The sequence below is a fragment of the Pogona vitticeps genome, chromosome 3 (assembly GCF_051106095.1).
Source record: "Pogona vitticeps strain Pit_001003342236 chromosome 3, PviZW2.1, whole genome shotgun sequence".
In the NCBI taxonomy this organism is placed as follows: Eukaryota; Metazoa; Chordata; class Lepidosauria; order Squamata; family Agamidae; genus Pogona; species Pogona vitticeps.
This window is the reverse complement of record NC_135785.1, coordinates 77,428,700-77,456,576: the sequence shown is the minus strand read 5'-3', so window position 1 is coordinate 77,456,576 and position 27,877 is coordinate 77,428,700. Positions and strand designations below refer to the sequence as shown.

General features: G+C 40.0%; 1 protein-coding gene across 1 annotated transcript in view; it reads left to right on the top strand.

The window, feature by feature from the left end:
* The window catches only part of TCERG1L (transcription elongation regulator 1 like), a 239,728-nt gene that overhangs the window by 166,711 nt on the left and 45,140 nt on the right, over window positions 1–27,877 (top strand). Inside the window, exons 7-8 of the mRNA XM_078390259.1 lie at window positions 22,970–23,070; window positions 26,558–26,640. Of these exons, the coding sequence (XP_078246385.1) occupies window positions 22,970–23,070; window positions 26,558–26,640 (184 nt within the window). The remainder of the gene's footprint in view (window positions 1–22,969; window positions 23,071–26,557; window positions 26,641–27,877) is intronic.

Sequence of the window (27,877 nt, the reverse complement as noted above, 5' to 3'; positions counted from 1 at the left end):
TATTGGAACAAGTTCAGAGGAGGGTGACAAGGATGATCAGGGGGCTGGAAACCAAGCCTTATGAGGAAAGGCTGAAAGAATTGGGCATGTTTAGCCTTGAGAAAAGAAGGCTGAGGGGTGATATGATTGCACTTTTCAAATATTCCAAAGGCTGTCATACAGAGGAGGGGCAACATCTGCTCTCAATCATCCCAGAGTACAAGACATGCAAAAATGGGCTCAAGTTAAATGAAGGCAGATTTCAGTTGAATATCAGGAAAAAAATCCTAACTTTTAGAGCAGTATGACAGTGGCACTAGTTAACTGGGGAGTTGGTGAGTGCTCCAACACTGGAAGCATTCAAGAAAAACTGAGATAATAACCTGCCAGATATGCTTTGATGGTATTCCTGTATTGCGCGGGGAGTTGGACTTGATGGCCTTGTAGGCCCCTTCAAACTTCACTTTTCTATGATTTCTATGTAATAATAACAGTGCACCAATTTAAACAACAAAATACTATGTATCGTGAAGAACTGTTATCACTTGAAAACTTTATACCATTGAGGCTTTTCTTTGGCTTTCTGGTTTTTTCTACAAAATGGGTGGATAAAGGCTGGGCAGGCATGTCTGTGGAGATCAGTATTACCTGTCGAACCTCTGTTGGAGGTTTACCCAGGTTTCGTGACCTGGAGAGGACACTCCAGCTTCGCACACAGCGTCGAAACACTAGGGCTGCCTCCCAAGGCAGACGAGTCCCACCTACCGGCCTGCTCCCTCAGACCAACCCCAGTGGACACAATAGAAAGTCACCAGAAAACTCTGATTTCAGACCCCCACTGAGGCGCTGCCATCGTCCTCCATGCCGTGAGGGAGCAGGCCGGGTAGGTGGGACTCATCAGCCTTGGAAGGCAGCCCATCTAGGAAAAGGAAAACTCTGATTTCAAACCTCCACTGCCTTGTGGCTATATCCATTGATGGAAAAGGCTTCAGGAATCAACCTCGAGGAAAAATCCGGAGCCAGAGTCCCAGAGGCAATTCATGACATTCTGTCAACTCCTGCGATGTCGCTAGAACCAGTTTTATTGGCTCTTGCCTTTCCATTGGACTAATTCAGTGACATGGAGAGGGGGGATTTGCTGCTTGGGTAACAGCCTATTCTCCATATTATTTTACCCAGGCTTTGTGCCCTGGAGAGGACACTCCAGCTTCGCACACAGCATTGAAACACTAGACACTGTTCCAAGTCCTCCATACAGAGCACGTTACAATAGTCTCTCGAGACTGAAGGATGCCTATGCTATGCTCTGTTGGACACTTCTGAGTGATTTCCTGGATCCATGTGCAACAATGCAATTTACATAAAATGGATACTGTGGAAAGATTTATTGAGACAGATGTCAATACATCTTCAAAAGACAGTCTGTTTTATTTAGTTTGACAGTTTAGATATAGGTAATTTAAGACTGACAAATGACATGATTATCAGATAGTGAATGAAACATAGTTGTAGTCTAGACAGCTTCCAGACCATCTTGTATCAATCAGACTGAAGTCCTAGTTTCTTTATCTGTTATTTGTTAAGTCTTGTTCACTCTCACATCACTCACCCATTCTAATGATGTCAGCAAAGTTTTAAATTAGTTATAGGTTTCAACTTCCTGAATGTATTACTGAAACTTGACTTCAGTGCAGTAAATATCAATATTTTTGTTCTTCAAAACAGAATGATTATGAGTTGATATCTATTTTCCATGCCTGAGCAATTGGCATGATTGGCATGACTAAGCAGTCAAATGTCACACAGCAAGTGTGACAGCACTGATAAGTGCCATGTCCTGCAATAGATAAGGATTTCTCTTGTTGCTTCTAGTCTTTTTGCTTCCTCCTGTCTCCATGTTATTCTGTGATAGTAAACAATGCATGTGTGATGAAAGCTCATCACAGAAGAAGTGCCTCGGGATTCCTGACATGATTTGGGAGCAGAAAAGAACACCCTCAGATCCATACCATGTCCCCAATTTGCAATGTGGAAACATGCACTTACAAAAGTTTAAAGATACTTCAGGATCTTGGAAAAGCAGACAGCTGTCATCTAGGGGGAAAAGAGTCTTCAGTGATATGCATAGTATATCCAATTTGGGAGTGATGATGTGAAAAAGTAACTCTTTTTTTAAAATTTGTGGACTTCCCCTAAAACAAGCAATAGCTGATGGAGTTCCATCCCTGTGCAATGTTAATTTTGTACCATTATACCTCTGAATCATGACACCTATGAACTATATATTCCTTACCTGTACGTTGCCCCCAGTATTCTGTAAGACTGATCAGTTTCCCCATGTTCCCCATTCAGCTAGATTTCCAGCACTTCCTTCTATCTCAGGTAGTCACCCAAGAAAGGAGAGCACCAGTGAATGTGTGAGCTGATGGTAAGTAAAGGAACACTATCACGCCGTTGCTCACAGCTAACCCAAACAGTGAACGGCCACATGCATAAACATAGAAAGGACCCGGCTTAAATGGATAAGCATGTCATATAACCACACAGGAGGGTCACACATTTCCTGCCCTTACTGCACACAAACTGGTGCTGCAACAAGGAGAAATCTCAAGCCATCTCCCACTGTGTGCATGTGTCCCAGTTGTGTCTTGTTATAGGAGACTTTATTTATTTATTTATTTATTTATATATTTATTTATATCCCGCCTATCTAGTCAATTAAGACCACTCTAGGCAGCTTACAACAATAATATAACAATGTAATTAAAAGCAGTTTTAAATAAGGGGAAAACTTCGGGCAAATGGGACAGACACTACAAAAAGGTAAGAAAGGGAAAGTCAGGAATTGGCTGAGGGGAAGGCCTGCCGAAACATCAGTGTTTATATGTCAGCAGTAATACCTAAACCAGGCTAGCTAAGTGAATGTCTCCACTGTTTTGACAAAATGAAGTTGAGCATCGAGGACTTTAAAAAAGGTGCAATGTAATCTCAATAGCATTGTGTTGTCATGTGGACATCTGTTAATGTATATATGGCCATCCCTTGTTTCACTGTATCTGGTGTCTTTTGATTTATTTTTTTTGTAATCTGTATATCATAGTCTCCTACACACATGAGCACACCCTGCATTCTGCCATTAATCATGCTGAGTTTTTTTTTTCTAGAGGCAACTGTAGAAATACTTGCAGTAGGATACTTCATTGTTTAACATTTTTAAAGAGGTTTCTCAATTTAAAAAACCTGAGAAATTATCCCTTTGGCACTTCATAGATCTATGCTAAGGAATAACAAAAATGCAAAAAGTCTGTTTTTTCATTGAAAAGAGATGGAACATATTAAAAATATGCCGTCTGGCATAAAAATCATTATGAAGTTACAATAGATGCAATGAATTTACTGCATTGCTTAATTAATATTGTATTACTCCACATGACTAATCCTTTAATTCATGGGTTGCTGATTATTTTTTTTAATCACAGCATGGAATGTTTTGGCTCCATCAAACCTTTTAATAGGAATTATCTAATACTATAAGAATAATCTTAGAACTGCAGAGCTGGAAGGGACCCTATGGATCACTGGGTCCAGCCCCTGTCAGGGATGCTCAGGGGTGGTATCAAACTCCCAGCCTCTGGATCTGCTGCCAGATACCTAAACTACTGGTTGCAAGACCAGATAGGTGGGATATTAAATAAATAAATAAATAAATAAATAAATAAATAAATAAATAAATAAATAAATAAATAAATAAAATAAATAAATAAATAAATAAAATAAATAAATAAATAAATAAAATAAAATAAAATAAAATAAAATAAAATAAAATACTGAACTATCCAGAAATTTTTTCTTGAATTTTGCCTTGACATTTGTTCAAAGGATTATTTGAATCAATGCTTTTGCAATGAGCCGATGGAAAACTTCCATTATTCAATTAGATGTTCATCTGTTGGGGTGTTTTTTTTTTTCCTTGCCCACCTTCTTGGATACATCTTCATTAAAGTCCATGGTCATGTATATTGATGCCACCACATTTTTTTAAAAAATGCCTCAAATGGGGACACTAACAACATTCACTTTAGAGTATTGCTATGCACTACAAAGGCTGAAAGGAATATTTTTAATTTTCTCCTCCTACCCCACCCCCTCCACAATAATTGTATCTCAGCACATCAAGATGTATCATCCACAAGAAAACAGAGCCAGCTGCTGTAAGATTCTTCATTACTACCTTACGCCCAAAAGACAAGCACTTAAGTCACCAGTAACATCAGCAACTGGGGGGGGGGATTGGTTGCACTATAATGTGTTTTGTGTGATTTTGTGTGTGTGCAAAATGCAGGGATATTGCACTATACAGTATATATATATTGCCCAAAAGATCACTTCAGCAAATGTTATTGAAAAAAAAGTAACAAACTCCCTCTCCCCAAAATGGCAGAAATGCACAGGCATTCTCATATTCTGACCCAGTGGGGAGAATATGTTTTAAACTGTTCATTCTAATTTGTGGGAATGAAATAAATGAAGATTTGCATCTTAGCCACAGCAGATCTTTTTTTGGGGGGCTTATATATGTCTTTTATATATGTACCTGTACATCCGCATACCACTCCTCAGAATATGCAGTTATCAAGAAGAATTAACCAACTGCTAAAAAAAATTACAAAGTTTAAATAAAAGTTCAAATGAATAGTTTTCTCTCCTTCTTTGTCCTTTGGAATGCAAGATGAGAAAAGGCCAAGTTCTTCATGTAGCAGGTCTCAGTGCCAGTAAAGCAGCTAGATAGAGAACCAAGGTACTGTACATCCTTTCTTCAGATCCAACACTTAATGGTCATAACTGAGTTTACAGCTGACCAGTTCTGAATTGAAGGTGGGGGAACCCCCATCTCTGACTAAGCTCGTGTCAGAGTTCTGCCTGACAGCACCAGTAGGAGTTTTAAATTAAGGCCTAAATGGAGCTTCAATCAAGAAAGTGATAAGGCTTTGCAACTCTCAATTGCAAAAGATTTCATCTGAATTAAAGAATCAGGAAAAAAATGTTTGCAAACACTTAAAAACACAGGCTCCAGCCCCCAGTTTGATGTGACCTTCTTTGTCAAGAGATTTTTGTTAATGAATCAGAATTTTAAAGACCTTATAAATATAGAAGACCATGAAGTTGAAAGGCAAAGTCATGTACCTGGGAAGAAAGAAACTGTTTTTCCAGACCAATGTGTCAGAACTGTGAATGTAAATGCATTTCTCCTGGACTAATAAGCTGTAAAAATTTGAAAAGAAATATTTGCTTTATATAAGTTTCCTCATTGCCTTTCTTTAAAAATAGATGGAACTTTTTGTCACACAAGGCCAAATGTTAAGAATGGCACAGGGAGTTAGATGTTACTGTGTTCTAAAAGGAGAATCTGTATTCGGAATTGATGAAAGGAGTTTTCTGAAGCATTCAGTATTTTCTGTTTTGGAAATTACTATTTTAACATCTTGGTATCTTTTTTTTAAATATCCCCAAGCTAATCAAGGTGCTATGGTCTGAAAAGGGTCCCTGCCTTACAAAAATCTTTATGTAAATTTGGGCTGGCTTCCCCCATCAAAAGTATCTAGCCCTGTCCCCTCTTTCAGTATCAATACAATCTGTAGTAAATTCACTGTTGTTTTAAAAGCAGCATTATGTATTTGCACCTAGAAAAATAATACAGTAATAACTAGAAGCCAACATGGATTTGTCAAGAACAAATCCTGACAGATTAATTTGATCTCATTTTTTTTTATCAGGGAGCCTCCCTGATAAACAGAGGGAATGCTGTAGACATAGTATATCTTGACTTCAGCAAGGCTTTTGACAAAGTGCCCCATGATATCCTGATTAGCAAGCTAACTAGGTGTGGCTGGATAGATCAAGTGTCAGGTGGATACACAATAAGCTACAAAATTGTACTCAGAGGGTGATTAATTGGTCATTCTCTAACTGGTAGGAGGTAACTAGTGGGGTACCCCAAGGCTCAGCCCTGGGGCCAGTGCTCTTCAATATTTTTATTTATGACTTGAATGAGGGAGGGCAGGGAATGCTTGTCAAATTTGCATATGATGCTGAATTAGGCAAATACCCCAGAGGACAGAAACAAAATTCAAAATGATCTTGATAGGATGGAGCACTGGGCTGGAAGCAACAGAATGAAATTCAGCAGGGATAAATGCAAAGTACTGTGCCTCGGAAAAAGAAACCAATCACACAGTTACAAGATGGAGAATACCTGGCTCAGCAAAACTACAAGCGAGAAGGATCTTGGAATTGTCGTAGATCACAAGCTAAATATGAGCCAATAGTGTGATGTGGCTACAAAAAAGGCAAATGCTATTTTAGGCTGCCTTAATACAAGTATAGTTTTCAAATCCCACAAGGTGCTAGTCTCCATCTAGTCAGCACTGGTTAGGCCTCACCTTGAGTATTGTGTCCAGTTCTGGACACCACACTTCAATAAGGATACTGACAGATTGGAACAAGTTCAGAGGAGGGTGACAAGGATGATCAGGGGGCTGGAAACCAAGCCTTATGAGGAAGGGCTGAAAGAATTGGACATTTTTAGCCCTGAGAAAAGAAGACTGCGAGGTGATATGATAGCACTTTTCAAATATTTGAAAAGCTGTCATCCAGAGGAGGGACAAGATCTGTTCTTGATCATCCCAGAGTGCAGGGCATGCAACAATAGGCTCAAGTTAAAGGAAGCCAGATTCCAGTTGAATATCAGGAAAAAAATTCCTAACTTTTAGAGCAGTATGACAGTGGAATCAGTTACCTCAGGAGTTGGTGAGTGCTCCAACACTGGAGGTATTCAAGAAAGACTGAGATAATAACCTGGCAGATATGCTTTGATTGTATTCCTGCATTGAGCAGGGAGTTGAACTTGATGGTCCTGTATGCCACTTCCAACTTCACTTTTCTATGATTCTATGATTTGTATACATGTATAAGTGGTGAATCCAGGTCATTGTAATTCAGTACCAAACAGTGATTCAGCCTGGTTTCATACTCGTAGCAAATGAGGGGGACCACTCCTTCTAAGTTATTGTGGTATCCACTGATGGAACTGGAAGAATTTCATAGAACTTGTTAATGAGGGAGTCTCTTCTAAGATCCTTCTTACTTGGAGCTGTCATTATGCTAATTGCTCCTGATAAAGCCAAAGTACAGAGATGAAGGTCATTCTTTCTACTATCCTGCATTGATATTCCCTCTGCAGAATGTTATCTAAACAATGTATTGATATCAGCCAACAATATCCATGATGCCAGGAAATAAATGTAGCATGTTCACCAGAATAATGTATGAATCCTAATCATCGAGCTCACAAAATTTCCCAGTGCATCTTGCACTATGATTATATTTAGAACTTAAACAACATATTAAGCTACTTCTATTACCTTAATAATGTCATGTTGTAATTCCTTGGGGACTATGCTTTGCAGGGACTTTCTTCCTTCTATGCCTTTTGCTAGTGTCTTCGTACATCAAATTACTTATGTATTTGTCTCATCATCTCCACTGATCTTCAGTGTCATACAAGTTCTAATCATCAGGCCACATTGTTCACAGACAGCTTTTGGTAGATGTGCACTTCTTAAAGCCAGATCATCATTAACTAGCCACTGATCTTCTGTGATGTCAAGGACACATGTAGATTTATAAGGGCTGTGCACAGATCCAAGTCGCCAGATCCTAATTTGATCTTGAGAGATTCAAGTTTGAGATTGAGTGTGGGCTTCAAATCTGAATCAGTTTGGAAATTTCAATTGTCAGTCCTCCTAATGATTTCTGCTGGAAAAAAACAGAATTTTTATTGATTTAAGTAAAATCTGGAGACCTTTTTACTGATGTAAGTAAAAGCTGGAGAACCTCAACACTGGAGTAAACATGCTATGTTTTAGACACTTGGAGATTCTGTCCTCTCTCTGTCTCTGTCTCTGTCTCTGTCTCTCTCCTTATATTGGCAGCACCTTGTTAGAGCTTTTAGAAAAGCCTCAAGCTTACAGTTAAGGAAGGGGGAGTAGAGGATGGATTAGAGTACTGCCCTAGTTCCCTACTGCGCTGAAAGTCAGTGCAATGGGAACTAGGCATAGAATAAGTTTCACCAGCTAACACACAAAAACTCACACAAATTAAACAGATGTTGTGACTCAAATAAACAAATAAAGAAGGCCAGGGGAGTGTTAGCAACAGGCTACTAGAGTCTTATTAACAAGACCAAAGGTACGGAGGTGTTTCAGATTAAATTCAGAATACAACCAATACAACCTTATTCTCAGAGATCTTTCAATATGACTGCTGCTACCTCTGGCAAAAGGAAACGTGAAACAACTCAATATGCATATAAATTTAGTAACCTCACACAATTCTTAAGTATATGCATTGTGGTTGGAGAGTGGTGATGAGATTCTTGCATCATATTTCATGTCAGTGCTGCTAGTGAGGGAAACTACTAGATACTAGAATTGCTAGTTTGTTCTGAAAAGCTCCAAAACCATTTGGTTTTCCCTGGAATGCAATCTGGCCCTTTCGCTTTGGTCCAGACTCCACACAAAGCATTTTGGACTAGAATTTGGCATTTTGAAGATGACAGTGTCCAGCTATAAGATCTATATATAGTGTTGTTGGGTGAGTACGTAGCCCATTGACTTTGTAAAGCATTGTGCTATTGCCAGGAAAGCTTTTCATATGCCATTTGGTCTGCTGTGGCCCATTCATACATGTGTGCTACCATGTGATAGTGTTGTAATTTCATGAATGTGTTTGAAACTACTGTAAATATCCTGTCTCCTCCAAACGGATGACAAAAGCCTTCTGAACTATTCTTTGGATCCAGTTCAGCGGCCATTACCTTCACTACTAGATGCAGGGTTAATACCAGCTCTCCCTCGTTCAGAGACTTTTAGAATGTGAAGATCACATTTGGCAGAGCAAAACAGACATACGGACAGTCCATGGTTGGTCAAAAGAAATAATGGCCAAAATCCTGTTGTGCAACTTGAGGTTGTGTGCATGATAGTTGCACTACCACCAGAATGGACTTGCCATCCATGAAGCACTTTGGATGGTGCATTGTGCAATTAGTTGTGTTAGGGTCACAAAACCAATTATACTATACAACTTGTTGCAAGACATAGTTATGCTGCCACATTTATGCTGGTGTATTTTATATTACACCGACATGAACAGGATATTAGCCAAAGTTAACTAAGTAACTTTAATAATTGCTAGAAATGTCCTTGTATAGAATACTAAAATAAGTTGCACTCCTTTGAAATGAATGGATTATAAAAAGAAATTGAACCTCTTGGTTCTGCAGGGAGATTTTTATCCAGCATTCAAAGTGATCATTTGGAAAGGAACTACTCCCACTCTGCCTGCTTGAATATAATATCTGTACGAGTCATATCATGTACCAGCATGGAACTCACAAAGAAAAATAAATGTGAATTTGCCCAAATCAGTCTATATTTAGAATATTAAGCAGTTCCCACTATATTGAGTGGGAACAGAGAAAATGCTATTCCAGTGAAGTTGCCCTTGTGCTGAAAAAATGTGGTAGTACTGTGTTTATCATTCTGTGGTAGTTTCTGCTGTGCTAGAAACTTTAGTGGAAACAACTTGACTGAGAAGAGAGATTGTTCAAAACCAGAGTAAATAAAATGCCAAAGGGGCGAAGAGTGAGTGCATATATTCTCAATGTCTTCCTGTTCTAGTAGGTGTAAATAATTTCTTGCGCTGCCTAGGGGGGTTGGCTTCTCTATTGAAAAGCATATCTTTCAAGAATGCATTTTCCTCTTGAGCAGCATGCTTGCTTTATTAGATTTCAGTCTGCTTTTGTTAGTGCTACACTGCAGCTGGATGAACATTTTTTCAGTGAGAGGAGAGCTGGGTTTCTTTTCATGTTTCTTTAGCACATGATTATGACACAATGTAAAAGACATTTTGTTCAATTTCAGAACCAGATAGTGATTAAGAATGACTTTAAAAAACCTACACTGCCTTGGATTCTCTATGTAAAAAGAATCTAGCTAGAAGCAAAGTTGTAACACTAATTCACATAAATCTAGTTTATGTTTTTAGCTCGAACACCTCACTTAAATGACCAAAGAGTATGATGTGGGCTGGAATTCAAAAAAGAGGCAGTTTCTATACATGTTAAGGCCACTTGAAAGTATTGTTTAACTATTTTATTTTCTATTTATATGATGATTATATGTTTTAGCTTGTTGTAAACTGCCCAGAATGGTACATTGAACGAATGGGGTGGTATATAAATCTAAACCATAAATAAATAAATGAAACACAATTATGTCATGAGAAGTTGGCCAAGATCCTATTGTTACTCCCAATAATGTAGTAAACCCCGCATGAATCAATGGGGTTTACATTAGTGTGGACTCACCATTCAGCGTGTGATTTAGTGGGTCTACTTTAGTTGACAGAAGTGGTAGAATTTTGGCAAATGTATGAGGCATTTTATCGTTGTAAACGCCTATATGAAATGACCTGAAATGAGTATCTTAGACTAATCTATGGATTGGAACATAAGTGTCCCTAGATTTCACTCCCCTCACCCCAATGTTACAATGCAGTTCTTGACAATTTAAATAGATTAGAGTAGGAATTTCATGGTGCCAAAATGTCATATAAGACTGGTGACATCACTTTGTTTTTTTTTTTTTTTGAAATAAACATTTCAGCCCCCCCCCCATCTCCAGAGGGACTCTTGAGATCCCTTTCATCATGAGGAAGACACAAGGAGCCACAGGATGAGGGGGCACAGTCTTTAATTTTTGAAAGTGTTTGATAGTGATTTTCAGAAATTAAAGACTTCCCCACCAGTCCCACAGCCCATAACAGCTTCCTGGGATCTTGAGGGACCCTTGGGACCTCCAGAGGGAAACTGGAAATCTTAATCTTTGAAAAGACCACCATAGCTGATGATGTCACCAAACTTCTGTGGTGTAAATTTTGGCAACAGGATTTCAGCCAATGTCTTTATCATGTTTTCTGCAGAAATGTTCCCCCAAGAAGTGAAAATGATATTTGTCATAGTAAGTGATAAACCCCCCCCCCCATCAGCTTCTCGTTGGTAAGCTTTGTTATGTTATTGGCTATTGGAAGCTGAAGATGGATTTAACTTCTGAATGCTGAGGCACATATCTCTGAAGGAATCCTACTGCAGAGGGGAAATGAATTAATAGGAAGAAATGCAAACATCCCTTAAATTCTAGTTTGACTCTCTGAAAACACTGCAAACCATCTATCTGTGAAGATTCTCAGTCATCCAGGTGAGGTTATCTGGAAGTTGAGTCGTGGCAACTGGACTTCTTACTTGTTAAGTTAAAACATTTCACTACTCATCCAAGTAGCTTCTCCAGCATGTACACATCCGCCCATCAATTCAGTTTTCTTGTTCGGTCAAATATTTCTTCCACAGTTTCTGGTGCTTTTTCCTTAACATATTCCTTAAAATCACTTCTAATGTAGCAATAGTGATAAACAGTTTAAAACCAGCAGCAAGTTGACAACAGGGCTAAGCTGAAAGGAGAGAGATTTGATGTTATTTAATATTTCACCAAAGGGAAGCAAAAGCATTTGCAGTTTGAGAGATTACTTGGAGTCTGGCATTACAATAGGGGGTGAAAATGTTTGCCATGAAGTCCTTCTCACTCCTTAAATAGTTAATCTGTGAATACTTCATTATTGTAAACGAAGAACTCTCTCAGTCCACCCCTGTCTCAAGCTCTCCTGATTTGCAGCAACCTTGCAAAAGGAGGCAGAAGGATCATGTTCCCTTTGCAGGGACAGGATCATGCCACCTCTCAGTTCTAAATTGGAGAAAGGTCTTGCAATTTGGCAGGCTAAAGGAGGCAGTTAGCAGTGCTGTGGGCTGCATGATCCACTGCCCTCTTCTGACAGTTTGCAAGAGGTTGATCTGCTTAGAAAAGTGAGGGTACTTTACATTGGTTCGGATCACCTATGTGACAGGTTCAAGAAGTGCTGGTCTCACATTCATTTTCTACATTTAAATTTAGTGCTATGATGACACTTGCTATGTGGGTCAGAAGGTAAAGATCAGAAGAGGTAGAGGGAAAAAGCCATGTTGCCAAAGAGTAGCTGCTCAGAGAAGTAATGTCTGCAAACATTCCTGAAGAAGAGTAAAATGATGACAGCTAGAACAATTTTTCACTAATAATAATTTTTAAAAATTCCCTTTGTATTTCACATATGCCAGGGACTGTTTGCCCATGCAGTAAACATGAACAGGATCTGGCTCTAGTTTATTAAATTCCTTCTATGACATTAATTTGCTCTTTAGAACTAGGTCAGATTTTTGACTTGCTGGTATTCTGTGTTGCCTTGAAATACAGCTCTCAAGCTAGGGATCATTTGATGACAAAATCATCTGAATTTGTAGTTGGGCACAAGGCATGGAATACTTAGGCATGTCAACATGTTCTGTAATTTGAGCCCTCAGCCAGCAATTGAATAAGCTCACCTCTGCTAGAACAGGCAAAGCGCCAGACCCAATTATATGTGTAAAAAACTTTGGGTGTGAAGCTTCATTTTCATGTCTCTGTGGATGTTGCACAATTGGTGTCTGTCAAAGGAGTATTTCCTCCAAATGAAAACAAGCCACGTTTTGCTACCCTCTCACATACTCCCTATGCAGCCAAGTATGTTTAGATGGAATTATTTAAAAATGTTCATCAGTCACACATGAGTTGTAGTTTGTAAGCCATGCATTAATTTGTCAGTTCCTTCTACAGTCTTGCCTGAGGAAAATAAACAATCAAACAAACAACAAACAAACAAACATTGAAGCTGTGGATGATTATGATGCTGTATCTCAAATAAACACATGTAGAGTAATGTGGTGTTGTGTTGTGTTCTGTTTGTTTTTTAAGGCACATATAACCACAGTTATGAAACTGACTGGGAGACCATGCTGTATATTGCCTTTTTTTTTTCCTAATGTAATAAAGGGTATTTCAGAAACAATTTAGATTTCTCTCCTAGTGCAAAGAATCCAAAGAAAAGAATGCATATTTATGATTAGCAGCAACGACGGCTTAGTGGGGCATATCTGTTTTTCATTGGTTTATAGCTTCTGGTTGTAGCAATTAGGCAAAAGAATACAGTTATTATATGGCTGGTAAAACATAGGCTGACGACCTCTAATTGCAAAGGTAATGTAATATAAGGTCCCCCAGCAGCAAGTCCCAACCTTTGGTAACCCAAGTGTTCTTGGACTGCTGTGCTGGCTGCGGTTTCTGGGAGTTGCGGTCCAAGAACACCTGGTTACCCAAGGTTGGGAACCACTGTCTTAGAGGCTGTCTTTCTAGGACAAGCATGATGCAGATCGCAAGCATTTTCCTTCTTCCTTTAACTCAAGGCATCACCCCTGCTCAGTGGCTGGTCCCCTTTTACCACTCTCTTTAGTGCCTAGGATCTCATTTATCTAAAGGGAGAACAGGAGAGTAAAACAACTAAGCAGGAAGAAATACGGCATTTCATTCCTTGGCTGTACAATGAACTAATTAGTCATATATACATTCACAGGTTGCTGGTGGCTAAGCTAGCATCAAATGCAGACAAACTAATAATATCTGTTTAACCTGTTATTTGATAGATACCACAAGAGACTTCTCTTTTTTTTAAAAAAAAGAAAACCTATACAGTGACAAATATTTTCTCCAAACATAATTTCTTCAGAAATTTGGATGAGATTAGTTCCTTCTTTCAGTATTCATGGAGTGTAGGCAGGTCATTGCCAACGTGTACAGCTTCCATCTCAGCAAGCACCAGAAATACAGGGGGAGAGGGGGGAAAGATGCTTTCATGGACTACATGCAGGCCTTTTGGAGCAACAGTTCCCCAAATCCAAAAGGCGACATAGCTGGAGCCTCTCCCGGCTGAAGTGTTCTGGGAGTTTTATTCCCAAAAAGTAAATTTTCCCATGTTCACCAATACCTAAAGTAACCACATGCCCCAGAGGCCCTGCAGTGCCAAAGATGGCTCTAGAGAATGTATAGACTTCAGATGACAAGGCTGGAGAGGTGAGGCTGAGGAGAAGGGAGAGCTGTTGAATCTATGGTCCCAACAATGTGTTTCATCCTCTGACAGCTGCCTGTATTGCTTCTCTCTCCTCACTTCTTTCTACAAACATCAGATCTGAAGAGGCAAAGATTAGGGGCATGGAAGACCATGGCATAGGAGCAAATGATGAACCAAAGGCATAGCAATTTTGGACTGAGATATTACTGCTGAGAGAAGGAATTATATTCCATCTCAAAAATGCCTGGCTCTGTCGGCTACAAATCTTCTGATGGCAGTAGAAATGAAGCACTTTGGAGAGGGTGCATAAAATTCTCCTGCACTAGCTTCTTTTCTTTGGCATCTTGCTCATAGGGTCATATGTGAGGATCCTCAAAGTAGAACCATTCATTTCTTAAACAGCTGATCACAAATCATCTAGGTCAGTGGTTCTTAACCTTTGTTACTGAGATGCTTTTGAACTGCAACTCCCAGAAACCCCATTCACGACAGCTGGTGGTGAAGGCTTCTGGGAGTTGCAGTCCAAAACTCCTGAGTAACCCAAGGTTAAGAACCAGTGATCTAGGTGGTAGAAGCAGCAAAGAGCAAAAAGGAAGGCATCTCCAGGCCCAGCACTGATGCTGCTTTTACATATAGCCAGCCTTTGAAGTCTCTCTTACCAGTCCTCTTCCACTTCCATCTACCTTCCTGTCCCAGATGGCTCTAAGTCTGCCTCTCAGTCTAGACTCTGTAGATCCCTGAGCCATTGTAGGACATAACTAAAAATGGAGGCCTGCCTGGCTAAAAACCCAGATAGATGGGCAGCTTAATTTCCAAGAAAAGATATAAATAATGTCCAGACCATCTTGAAGACCACGTGAATGGTGCCCAATTTGGGTTGCTCTCCCATCTTCTGTTTTGAGGTTGATTGATTTGGTTATGTTGTTTTTGATTTGATTTACTTTCTTCTATGCTTTTTCATTTGTTGTAATATTTTACTCGTATTTGATTGCTAACCTCCCTGAGTAGTGCTTTGCAGTAATTGAGTAATATAAAAGTTAAACCAACCAACCAACCAACTCTGCTGCATGACTGCTTGTGGATGCAATAGAAGCTGCACTTTTGCTGTCCTCACTGACACTTCATAAATGTAATTATGTGCTCTGACACATGTTTGGTCTGGTTTACACTCAGTCAGGCACTGTTTGCTTTTCAGCCATTATTTCTTTTAATTCTTTGCAGCTCTCTTAAAAACCAGTTGATTTCCTAGCAGATGTGGCTGGATTACAGCTTCAGTGTACTAAATAGCCCAGTTTGAAATTAGTATGCCTCAGTCACTTATTAGTGGGTAATTGAATAAATGTTGTTATGGCTGCTGCCTTTGGGTCGTGCTTGTAGCCTTATTGAATGCATCTGACTAACCACTATAAGGAATAGGAATATGAATCCTGACTTTATTTGCCCTTTCTTGGTAAATGAAAACACACTCGAATGAATTTTTCCTCACCACAAGATTGTGTGAGGCTTTGTGCCAGTGCTGGAGAGAATTAGTGCATCATCATCATCATCATCATCATCATCATCATCATCACCACCACCACCACCACCACCACCACCACCACCACCACCCCATCATCATCATCATCATCATCATCATCATCATCATCATCATCATCATCATCATCATCATCATCATCATCATCATCATCATCATCATCATCATCATCATTATTATTATTGACTGATTGATTGATTGATTGATATGTCACCCATCTGGCAGCCAGGACCACTCTGGGCAGTTTACAGCAGATAAAACAACAGAGTAACAAAATAATACATATACAAAATAATAATAATACAATTGGGGCATAAATGAAATATCATAAAGTGCAATAAAATGTACAATACAATAAATTACAGTTACAATATAAAATATTAAAGACTAGAAGCATGGTGATGTGATGGATGGTATTTTAGCAAACACTGTTGTATCATACAGCTGTTTGTTCAGAGAAGGCCTGCTTAAATAGCCAGTGTTTTAACAGCTTCCTAAATGTGCCCAGTGAAGGAGCCAGGTGGACTTCAGGTGGAAGGGAGTTCCGTAGTTGTGGAGCTACTGCCGAGAAGGCCCAGTCTCTAGTAACTGTTTTCTGGGCCTCTCTAGGGGTCAGAATTCTGAACCGCCCTGCCTGGGATGATCTTATAGGGTGGGCAGATCTAACTGGAAGGAGGTGCTTGGACAGATATTGAGGTCCCAAACCCTCTAGGGCCTTATAGGTTAGTATCATTACCTTGAAACTGGTACAGAAGTGAAAGGAAGCCAGTGTAAGGCGGCCAGGGTGGGAGAGATGTGCTGGTATTTTCCAACCCAACTGGCCACCACGTTCTGGACCCATTGCAATCTCTGCAGCAGTCCCAAGGGCAGCCCCAGATAGAGGTCATTGCAGTAGTCTAATCTTAAGACTACCAGTACATGAACCAGCATGGTGAGGGGTGCAGCTGGGTGACCTGCTTTAGTTGGAAATAAGCAGAATGGACCACAGACACTACCTATGATGCCATTGATAGTGCTGGGTCTAGAAGTACACTTCTATGCACTTCATCCTTTGTGAAAAGAGTAAACCCACCCGCAGCATTTCCGTCTTGTCCGGGTTCAGCTTCAGTTGGTATTCCCTCATCCATCCCAGCATCACATCCAGGCAGCGCTCAAGGGATGGGACAGCATCCACTGCAGAAGGGTGGAAGGAGAGATAGATCTGAGTGTTGCCCTCATATTGGTGACACAGAGCTCCAAAACTCCCGATGACCTCCCCCAACGCCTTCATATAGAAATAAAATAACATTGGGGAGATGATTGACCCCTGCAGGACCCCACAATTGAGAGGCCATGGAGTGGAGAACATCCGCCCCCCCAAGCTGAACTGTCTGGGGTCAGTCCTCCAGAAAGGAGCAGAGCCAGGCCAAGGCCTGACCACCGATCTTTAATCCTGAGAGCCTCCCCACGAGGATACTGTGGTCGATGGTATCAAAGGTTGTTGAGAGGTCGAGAAGGACCAATAAATACTGTCGGCTTCCCTCAGGAGGTCTCCGTGCCATGGACTGGAATGGATCAAGGGCCTCAGTCTCCTCCAGGAGAGCCTGAAGCTGGTCGGCCACCACTTTCTCCACCAACTTGCCAATAAAGGACATAGTCGTTGCCAGATTGTTTTTTTTCTAGATAGGCCTAATAAGTGTCTCCTTGAGGGTGAGGGGAACCCTGCCCTCAAGGAGAGACCCATTAATAATAGCCTCCACCCACTCAGTTGATAGGGGCCTGGCTGCTTTCAAGAGCCAGGCTGGGCAAGGATCTAGTGAGGAGGTGGTGGCCCTGCAGCGATCAAGGACCCTGTCAGCCTCAGCTGAGGTCAATATTTTTGAATATTATTCTATGTGCATTTTTTGTAAAATGTGCAAAGTGGAAAAAATGTGGCAACTATTGATTAGTTGCAGGGACTAGTAACAGTAGTAACATTGGATCAGTTCTTTCTGTCTTTGTGATCAGTTCTTCTGTTCTTTTTTGTGTGTAGCTTCACAAAATGGAGAGAAAAGTCACTAGTCTTGAGCAAAATAAAAGTATTTCTATAAAATACTCTTTTTTGCACTTGCAGAAACTGCATTAAAGAGGAGAAAATGCCTCCTTACCCCAGCCTTTTGTTAGAGGTGATGTATCTCAAGGGGTCTAGAAATTCCTCAAGACGCTGTATCACCTAGATGGCAAGTCCCACTTGCGATCTCACTGACTGGATGGTGAAGCTTACTGACTTTCAATATGATTCAGCAGGGCTTAGGTTCTTATGATCTTATCAGGAATGGTGGGGTGGGAGGGGGCGAAACAGATGAGCATTCCTCTTCGAGGTGCACAGAGCTAGATTAAAACTGATGTCATAGCTTTTGAAAAACACAGTTCTCACTGCATTCCTGGCACAAAGAACTGACAAGTATCCGGGAGCAGCTGTCTTTTGTCAAAACAAGCATGGAAATGCTTGGCTGCGTAATAATTTCTCTGCTTCCTTGCCAGCTTAATTTTTCTAAAATCTCTTTTCTGCATAGACATCCCTCCCTCTCCTCCTACTAGAAATACTCGTGTTGTGGATGGTGTTTAATATAGTATACTCTCTTGCCCTTCATCTTATTAAAGGGGGAAAAAAACAAACTGGGAGAAGAATAACTTTATTAGCTCACTAAAATATCATTGGTCTGCTTCCTTGGACAGTGGCTAAATTGTCAAACAGTTTGCTCATTCCTTCATCACCTGAAGTGTGTTCCGTCTAACCATGAAGGAGAGCTCTTGCCATGTTAATGGCATTTTAATAATAATTGCATGTGGTCAAGTCAATTTTTACTTATGGCAACCCTTTCCAGAGTTTTCTAGGTAGAGATTACTGAGAAGTGTTTTACCATTCCCTTCTTCTCATGGCATCTCTAGAACTGTGCAGATTGCCCATGGATAATTAAAAAAACCTCTGAATTTTCTATCTTTTACTGATGGATCACATGGCTACATTCTGTTGTTGTTGTTGTTGTTGTTGTTGTTGTTGTTTTAACGCATAACAACACTAGGAATGATAAGCAGCATTGGTGGCCTGTTCCCAAGGGCCTCATCCAGAGCAGGGCTGAAAAGGTGAGCCAAGAAATAGATGAGGTGATTATAAGGTATTAGCTGGCAGAGCAGTGGGTGCTGAGTAGCAGTCCTGCCCACCTTATCTTAGCTTGCAAAAATAAAGCATTTTCTCTCTGCTCCATGAAGATACCAGAGTAAAAAAAAAAATGTATATTTTGCACATTCACTCAAAATGTATAGATATGGCACACATGTCACTGGTATTGGCCCAGCACTGTTCTCAATTTGCAAAGCTAGAGTGAGATTAACTGGTCTAAGAGTCAGCTTCTGATATTTCTCCAGTGACTCACTGGAGTTTCAACATTGTGAGTGGGATAAATGAAATTTCTTTCTTATGTGCACAGCTGCTGCATCATACTAGGAGGCTTGCCCATAGCTATTCCTTTTGTCAAACAAGGGAATTGTCCAGCATACCACCAGTGGAGCAGAGACAAAGTGTACTCTACTGACTCCTTTTGAAGTACACCACAAATGTGATGACATCCTAAGAAGGATGATTCCTCCAAAATGTACTTTCAGTCAGACTAATCATCAGATTAGAAGTCTAAATTTGTTTTTTTTTTCCTCCTACACATCTTTTAGTCCCCTTCTCCCTTTCCTCTTAGATTTTCAGTTCTTTGCTATTTATAGTGGGAATGATCAAGGAATTTGATCTTGCCAAGCTGTGATGTGAAATGACCTGATTCACATTTTTTTCCTAATAATGTATAGATCAAAACAAAATTATCCTTTGAATAATGCACTTTGCTGAAATGTTCAGGTCCTGGATCAAAAACTATATGAAACTTAGCTAAAATATATATTTTATGGTAAAACCCATTTAGAAATATGTACAGTACATTTAGATAATATGTTTATAAATATATGGTCCTAAACACACAAAAGGAGAGAGAGAGAGAGAGAGAGAGAGAGAGAGAGAGAGTATCCCTTAAAAACCCCACAAGTTTGAGTTTGCAATAGTTAAGCAGAGCTGTAAAGGACAGAACATTTTGGAGACTGCTCATTCATCAGGTCCAGGGTGATATGATGGGATATCATAACATACAATAACATTAAGGAAGTGACTGCCCATTTTTCCTTGGTGTGGGGGAAAGTTTTCTGTGGTGAAAATATAATAGTGTTTCCAATGTTTCTAAAACTACAATTAATATTACTTTTCATTTTTTATTTGTTTACATGTTATATTTTGGGAGTTTTTTTCCACATTCGTTCAAAAAAGTAATGAATGTGATGTTAGAATAGTAATTTTAACATGATATTTCTGAACTCTGTAAATGTCACAAAATAGATGTATTAAATGAAAATGCATGAAATTGATATGGGCTAGAAGTAGACTGTTCCATGCTTTTCTTTATACAATATGTATATCTTTGTGTTTCTTTTCTTTTCTCTAAATGTGAAACATGTAAGATAATGGGACACTAGTTAACAAGTTATCATTTGTATCTCTGGTCTTGTTCCAGTCATATGAGTTGGTATCCATTGAGGGATATAAGTAGCAACTTATTAACTAGCAATAATTTGCTGCTGCAGTTTATATTATTGTATCTGTGCCGACATAGCAAATCAATAGGATTTTGGGCCAAAACCTTGAGAAAACTCTTGAAACCCCTTTCAAGAAATCTTGTCTTCTGGATCTTTTTTTTCCACCTCCCTTTGTTTTAGTAGACAAACACTAAATTGAATGCTTCAAATGGTGGTGAATGTCTGTTGGTGATCATCTTCAGATATCAGGTGCCTTCAAAAACAACTGTTCTAAAACCCTAGAAGAAACTCTGGGAATGACCGTATCTGTTAGGGTTTTTTGTGGGGTGTGTGTGTTGGTTTACATGGAATAGTGCTAAGCTGAAAGCTACTAGTGGAAAATTTCTTGCTACCTGAACTCCAGCACCAGTACAAAGTGAAACAAACAAAATCTCACCTATAGGGAATTGTTTTAAAATGCAAAGGAAAAAGAAAATGCAAAAGAAAGGGATATCTGTTACATTTTGCCACCGTGTATTGCTTGCCTCAATTTGGATGGTAGGACAAAATAGTGGTATCATTGGAGCACAAAATGGAAAACAAAAGTTGTGTCTGGATGACCTTTAGTAGACTGAGATACAAAAATGATTAAAGACTATGGGAGAAGTTGGAGAAGTTTCCTTCTACAGTGAAATATACAGTGAATAATCAAATAGCATCGCGGCTAACCTCTACCAATCTAAGGTGAAGGCTGCTAGTCAATCTTGCTTCACTGTCCGGATAAGCAAAGCCTCCAACTAGTAGGTGGAACTTTTCCGTATAGTTCACAATCTATCCGGAGTTGGTCATAGTGACTGGCCTCCCACTAGCATCTCACCTGACCAATTTGCAGCCTTTTTAAAATCAAAAGTGGAGGCCATCCGCCGGGATCTTACCCCCTATTTGAAAACAGTGGATCAGGTGGAGATGTCCAGTGCTCCAGTGCTCTGTCTTGCCCAATGGGACTTAACCACTTTCTGCCTGTGATGTCAGACATGGTGGACAGAGTGTTTAACTGTTATTGTGCCTCCTCCTCCTCCCTTGACCCTTGCCCGGCCTGGCTAATCAAAGCAGCCAGGCCTATAACATCTGAATGGGCTACAACAATAATTAAAGGGTCTCTCCAGTAGGGCAAGCAGAACCTTATGGAGACACTCATTAGGCCCATTAGGAAGAAAGTGAGCTTTGCGGCGGACGATGTTGCTAATTATAGACCTGTCACCAATGCTTTGCTCAGCAAGGTAGTTGAGAGAGTGGTGGCCGATCAGGTGCAGGCTCTTCTGGATGAAATCAATGCCCTGGATCCATTCCAGTTGGGCTTCAGGCCATGCCATGGCACAGTAACAGCACTGGTCACCCTGTTTGATGACCTACTGAGGGAGGCTCTGCTGGTTCTCCTTGATATCTCAGCTACCTTTGATACCGTTGACCACGGTATTCTCCTGGGGAGGCTCTCTGAGTTCAGAATCGGTGGCCTGGCTCTTGCCTGGCTGTGTTCCTTCTTGGAGGTCTGTCCCCAGAGAGAGCTGATTGGAGAGTGTTTCTTGGCCCATGGAGCCTCAATCATGGGGTTTGGCAGGGCTTGATCATCTCTCCAATGCTGTTTAACATCTACATCTGTTGTACATCTGGACATGGCACTCACCATGGAGACTCAGGTGTCATCAGTGGTCCATTCAGCATATTTCCACCTTTGGCAGATTGCCCAGCTGCATCCCTATCTTGATGTGGGGGTGCTCACCTCTTTGGTCCATGAGGTCATAGTCTCAAGATTAGACTACTGTAATGTGCTCTATATGGGGCTGCCTTTGAGACTGACACAGAAATGTCAGATGGTACAAAATGCGGCAGCCAGACTTCTTACAGAGGTGAAAAGGTACCAACATATTTTCTCCATGCTGGCCACCTTGCATTGGCTGCTCATTCATTTCTGCATTGATTTCAAAGTTTTTATGATTACATATAAAGCACTAAACAGTTTAGGACCTTGATATCTGGCAGAGCGCCTTTTCCCACCCAGTTCTGCCAGAGTCACTTGTTCCAGCCAGGCCGGGCGGCTGAGGGGCCTAACGCTGAGGGTGGTCCAGAGGGAAAGGATGAGGAACCGGGCCTTCTCGGCAGTGGCCCCTCGTCTTTGGAACAACTTGCCAGTGGAGATCCGCCTGGCTCCCTCTCTGGGTGTTTTCAAAAATAGACTTAAAACCTGGCTATTTGGGCAGGCTTTTCCTCCTGCCATGTCTTAATTTCTTATACTTCGTCATCTTGGACGTATAATATATGTCTTTGGTTTTATTGTTTTTAAATTTGTAAACCGCCCAGAGTAGACCTTTGGTCTGGATGGGCGGGATAGAAATCCAATCAATCAATCAATCAGTCAATCAATCAATCAATCAAGCAATCAAGCAATCAAACAATCAAGCAATCAAGCAATCAATCAAATAGTAAAACTGTTTAAGAAAGTTATAATTTTATTGGGACTGCAGGTTTTTACTTTAGCAATTTTAAGAAGAAAATGGCGTTTAGGGGCATATTTTCTGCTTGCCATCTTATATTTTCAGTATATATTTTTCCAGTCATATTAAAGTATTGCACATTTTCTAGTTTTAAAACCCCCCACATCTATTCATTTGATGTTTCTTTGTGACAGGGATTCCACCTTTTAAGTAAAGTGTAAAACAAAATTCAAAATAGTGATAAACCATTGACAGCTCAGTGGGATAGAGACACTTTCTAGAGCTTTTTACCTGTTTTTTTCCCCAGTTGCAGATAAAGGCAAAGAATCAAAGAGGACCTCCTGCCCACCAACTCTGATTTTACATACTGAAATGAAAAATAAGCCAACAGAGAGTGATGACGAGAAGGTTTGTTAGTCATTATTTTATTCGCATCTTGGAAAGATGTTGATTTGCAAATGAAAAAAATACAGAGCTTCTTGCATAGATCTCCCTTTTTAGTGCAATAATATTTGGTATTTATGCTAGCAGTAGTATAGTGCTGTAGGCTTTTGCTGAGACTATAGCTGTTCAACAGGAGTAATGACTGTGGAAAGTATGGAAGCTCATAATTAGGTAGCAAAAGGGCACATGCTCATGGCTACAGGAAATCAGACCCTCAACTATAGAAGCCACTAATGCTATATTCTGTCCATGGGATTATGCAGGTGACAAATGAAAGACCTCATGTGTCACCTCCTTGCAACTAAGGAGAGCAGGAACAATTTTGACTTCCATGAAGTAAAGGAAAGTAAACCTTGCATATGCCATTTTGTATTTCAGCAAAGGGCTATTTAGAAAGGCCCATCAATTCATCCATCCATCTAACTTAAAACATGTGCTGATCCTTCGGCTTCCAACATTTTTTACAGTCATATTTCTTAACTGGCTTTGTAATGAATTCCCTGAGCCTTGGCCCTGTCCTGCTAGCCTCGGTCATACATTAAAACAAAATACTGAGATAAATTGCATGGTGCAGAATTTATGGGACCATTTAAAATTATACACTCAAGACTGTATATGTGAGTATTGGGCCTCATCAGAATGCTGCTTCCTGGCCAGGAAGAGTCATCTGCCTTCATGTCTCCCATACAATGTGATTTTTTTTTTTTTTTTTTTTTTGCATGCAGGGCAATTTTAACATTTACCAACTTAAATATCTAGTTACTGTCTTTTTATTAGTCATTTCAAGTTGGTTTCCAAAAAAAATTTAAAAAGCAAATCCAAAACCTTGTGCAAATAAAATAAACTAACAAAATATAACAAGACAAAAGAGTTTTAAATGCTTAGGAAATAAAAACCTATTTGATTATTTGGATCAACATAATTAAGTTCTTTGCTGGATCCCTAAAATACAGCAAAGTTGACTCCAGGCATTCCTCTTGGCAGTGTCATTCTATACTTTGGACTCTGGTATTTAAAAAAGCCATCTCCCCTGTAATAGCAATCCTCATCTCCAATGGAGGCATACATTGATGACTTTAGTGTGCCGGAAAGGAGAAGCAGTATGTACAAGTAAATGGTCCAAGCCCATGTAGGGATTCAAAAATAAGTGCCAGATAGATAACCTGTAAAGTTCATTTAAAACTGGTGAGAGATAGCCTGAACAAGATGCATTGATCAGAACTCTGGCCACTTCATTCTGCACAGATTGAAACTTCTGAACCATTTTCACAGGCAGCCCAACATAAAATGCCTTATAGTAGCTCCCATAGTGAATTATGCTAGACTATGATAACTATCACCAGGAAGAAGACTTTCAAAAGGATCTTGCTTTCAAATATGACTTTGACCACAAAGTTGTTAAAATTCAGGTCTATGACCCCCAGTAAGTTACAGTTATAGAACTGAATTTTATAATTATAGTTCACTGGCATCATTCCAGTTGCAAGTACTTAAATCTGTATTTTGCTCTATATCTTTTATCTTAAGGATGGTGAGCAGCTTCCCCTCTATAGGGTTGGATAGAGGAGGGATTCACAGGAATTCTAGAATTCTGTGTTTTGTGCAACAGAATTTAGATGCAAAGTTATAGATCAGGAGATCCCACCCTCGGGTCCTCAGATGGTCTTGGATTAAAACTCCCAGAATCCTGTGCAGGCCAGGATTCCTGAGAGTTGTCATCCAGGACCATTTGAGGATTGAGAACTCCTGTTATAGATTATAGGCTATAGGTTAACATTCTTTCTCTCCACTGAAGGCAGACTATAAGACCTTAAGCAAGTCACTAATGTTGAGGCCTGATTAACCATTCTAGTGAAAACAATGACACAGAGTGTTTTTACCCATATTGACTTCTAGATCCTTTAGCCTATGGTGAACTGGCTAAGAGCTGAAGAAGATCCTAAGGTAAACTGGTTAAGAAGGGCTGAATCAGTTCAGTCCAGCATTAACCACTTCCCACAGACACTTATGAAAAGCATATGTTCCTAGAGTGGCTGACCAGCTGCTTGTGGGACCTGACAACAATATTATGAGAGCAATACATGTGTTCTTTTACTTTAGAGAACCATATCCTGGTATGCACATATGTACCTCTAAAACTGGAGGGAATGTGTTCTCATTATGACTAGCAGCCACTCATAGTTTTCTCTTCAGTGAATCCTTCATGAGTGTCACTAGTGGCCAAAAAATTGCATCTGCCATGGCAAAGCTGCCACTTCCTTTTCCTCCTCACATCTCCCACAGTGCTTTGACTCTGGGGACTCTCATGGATACATATATTATATGGCCAGCTTTGCAGAATGGTCACACCAGCCAAGCAGCATGAAGTACAGCAGCAATGGTTCCCCTAGGCAGCAACTGCTCCTCTTTCTTGCCTTCTGATGGCTTGGTGTGTGTGTGGTTGCTGTCCCCCAGTGGCCACTAGCTCTGCATTTCTTCATTCAGCTCTGGCCACCATAGTTTATGGTGGTTCTACTATCTCGACCTCCTTCTCTGCCCAGCAGCATAGGTGTCGGTGTACCTGATCAGGAGGAGTAACAATGATGGTGATCTGACCCACATGCAGTAGAGGAGAGAACACCTTTTACCTTCTGCCTTGGGAAGGAAGAGAGCTTGCATGGAAGTATAATTCTTCAAGTCTGTGAAAGCAAATTTACTTTCTAGGACAGTATGCGAGCAAGGTCAGAACCATTGGGCTTTTGGCAAAGCTCCCACCCAGTGTAGCAGGCCCATTGCCAATTTCTGTAGCTCCCTTGGCATCCTGGCTTGCTAGGGTTGCTGCTGGTTGCTCACCTGTGAATTTGCACAGAAAGGAGTGTGGAGAAGAAAGACTACTCTTCTTATCCTCCTTCTTAAGCTTTGTCCTTTCCCTTTGAGATTGGGACAGAAGAAAAGTCAAGGAATGCACAACGACAGCAGTGGTGAGGGCAGTGGAGGTTCACCTCCATGGAGAACCCACTGGGAACATTTGATCCAAGGACACTTCCCCCAAAAACATTGGAAATGCCTCTATCTGTGATGACAATGAAAGGAAAAAGAAAAGAAAATAGGATGTAGGGAAATATTATGCAACCAAAAAGTATGATACAAGTGAATCACAAAACTAGGTTTTTTTTCCTTTCCTGCCTTAAATTCTATCAGATATTCTCAACACCCATATGCAGATTTTGTGATTTGTCTTTAAGCATGTTATTATTTGGACAGGAACCAGAGAGCCAATTGCCTTTGCGTTAAAGTTGGCATGTCTTTCAAGTTTTCTATTTTCCCCCCACACACACACACACACTAACTATATGGTAGGTAGATTACTCCAGAGAGGCATAGAGTTGATCTTATCAATTTGCATGACTTTCATTAATACCCATGGTATTATATCTTTTGTTGAGTATCCTTTTTCTATTTCCATCTGAAGAATCATCCCTTAAAACTACTCGCAGATGATGGTTCGAATGGCAACAAACCAGTGGCATCCACTCCAGTACCAGGATCTCCATGGTAAGTACATTTGGGCCAAGTGTTGTTAATTTATCTATTCTGCTACTATTGCCAAAGATCAGTTTGTCTGGAAAAGGGGGAAAACTCAGTCGTGTGCATCATGCAGTGTTTTATTGTCTTCTTTGAAAAACTGTTAATGTGAATTTCTATTTCTATTTTATAAAATTCTATTTAAAAAGGAAACACACATTTCTATTTGTAGGTCACCTCCAATACCTAATCCTAAATCTTGCTAATATAAAAAATGTTCTGGAAGTCTATATTTAAACTGATGCAAGTTCACTTCTTCACCCCTTTCCCCAAGGCAGTTCCTCCCGTCCCTGTGAAATTGCTAAATAGAGGATGAAAAGCAGTGGCAGCCTATGAACTGAGTGGGAGAATCTCACACCTCAGTTTTAAAAAGCTCCCTATTCTCCAGTCACAAACCACCTACCATCAGGGATCCTGAATAAGTCATAGTGCAAGAGCATCAAAAATAGTATAGGAGAACAACTGTAAATGAAGCCCTTTCATCCCTTTGGCTCAAGACCATAGTCAGAAATCTCACAGTTTGACTATATTCCAAACTTGATTGATTGATTGATTGATTGATTGATTTTGGTTTTTGCCCTGCCCATCAAGTGGCCAAACCACTACTCTGGCCGGCTTACAGTAAGAGCATCCACAACATAAGCTAAGACTCAATAGTTAACAACAATTATGGCATTGAAGAAAATAACAATACATTAAATCTCTAATTGGATACACAGTTGCAACAGACCAAACAATCAACCATAAAAATGTGGGTCATAAAAAATTACAGAGATTAAACAAGAATATTAATTGGTGGTACATCCCATTGAACTCAGTAACTCATGTACTATGTAAAGTATAGTAGGAATGCATTGTGAAATTACAACCCAGAGTGAAAAGTGTAGGTATATCTCTGAAGAAAATGTGGGAGATGGCTTATTTATATATTAACTCTATATCCTGCCTTTCTCCCACTGATGGGACTTATGGCAGCATTTAACAACTAAGCAGTACATTATTTATAGCTCAATAAACTGGGACATTGAAACAAATTTAAAAAACAAATGTAAAATAACTGATCAGACAAATGGTGCATTCTCTAAAACCGTAGAATCCTGCAATTTCATCCAGAGACCTAAGGCCAGCTTTAAAAGGACATTTTTCACCTGCTGGCAAAAGGACTGTGGGTATGTGTGGACAACTTAATCTACTGAGGCAGATAAGG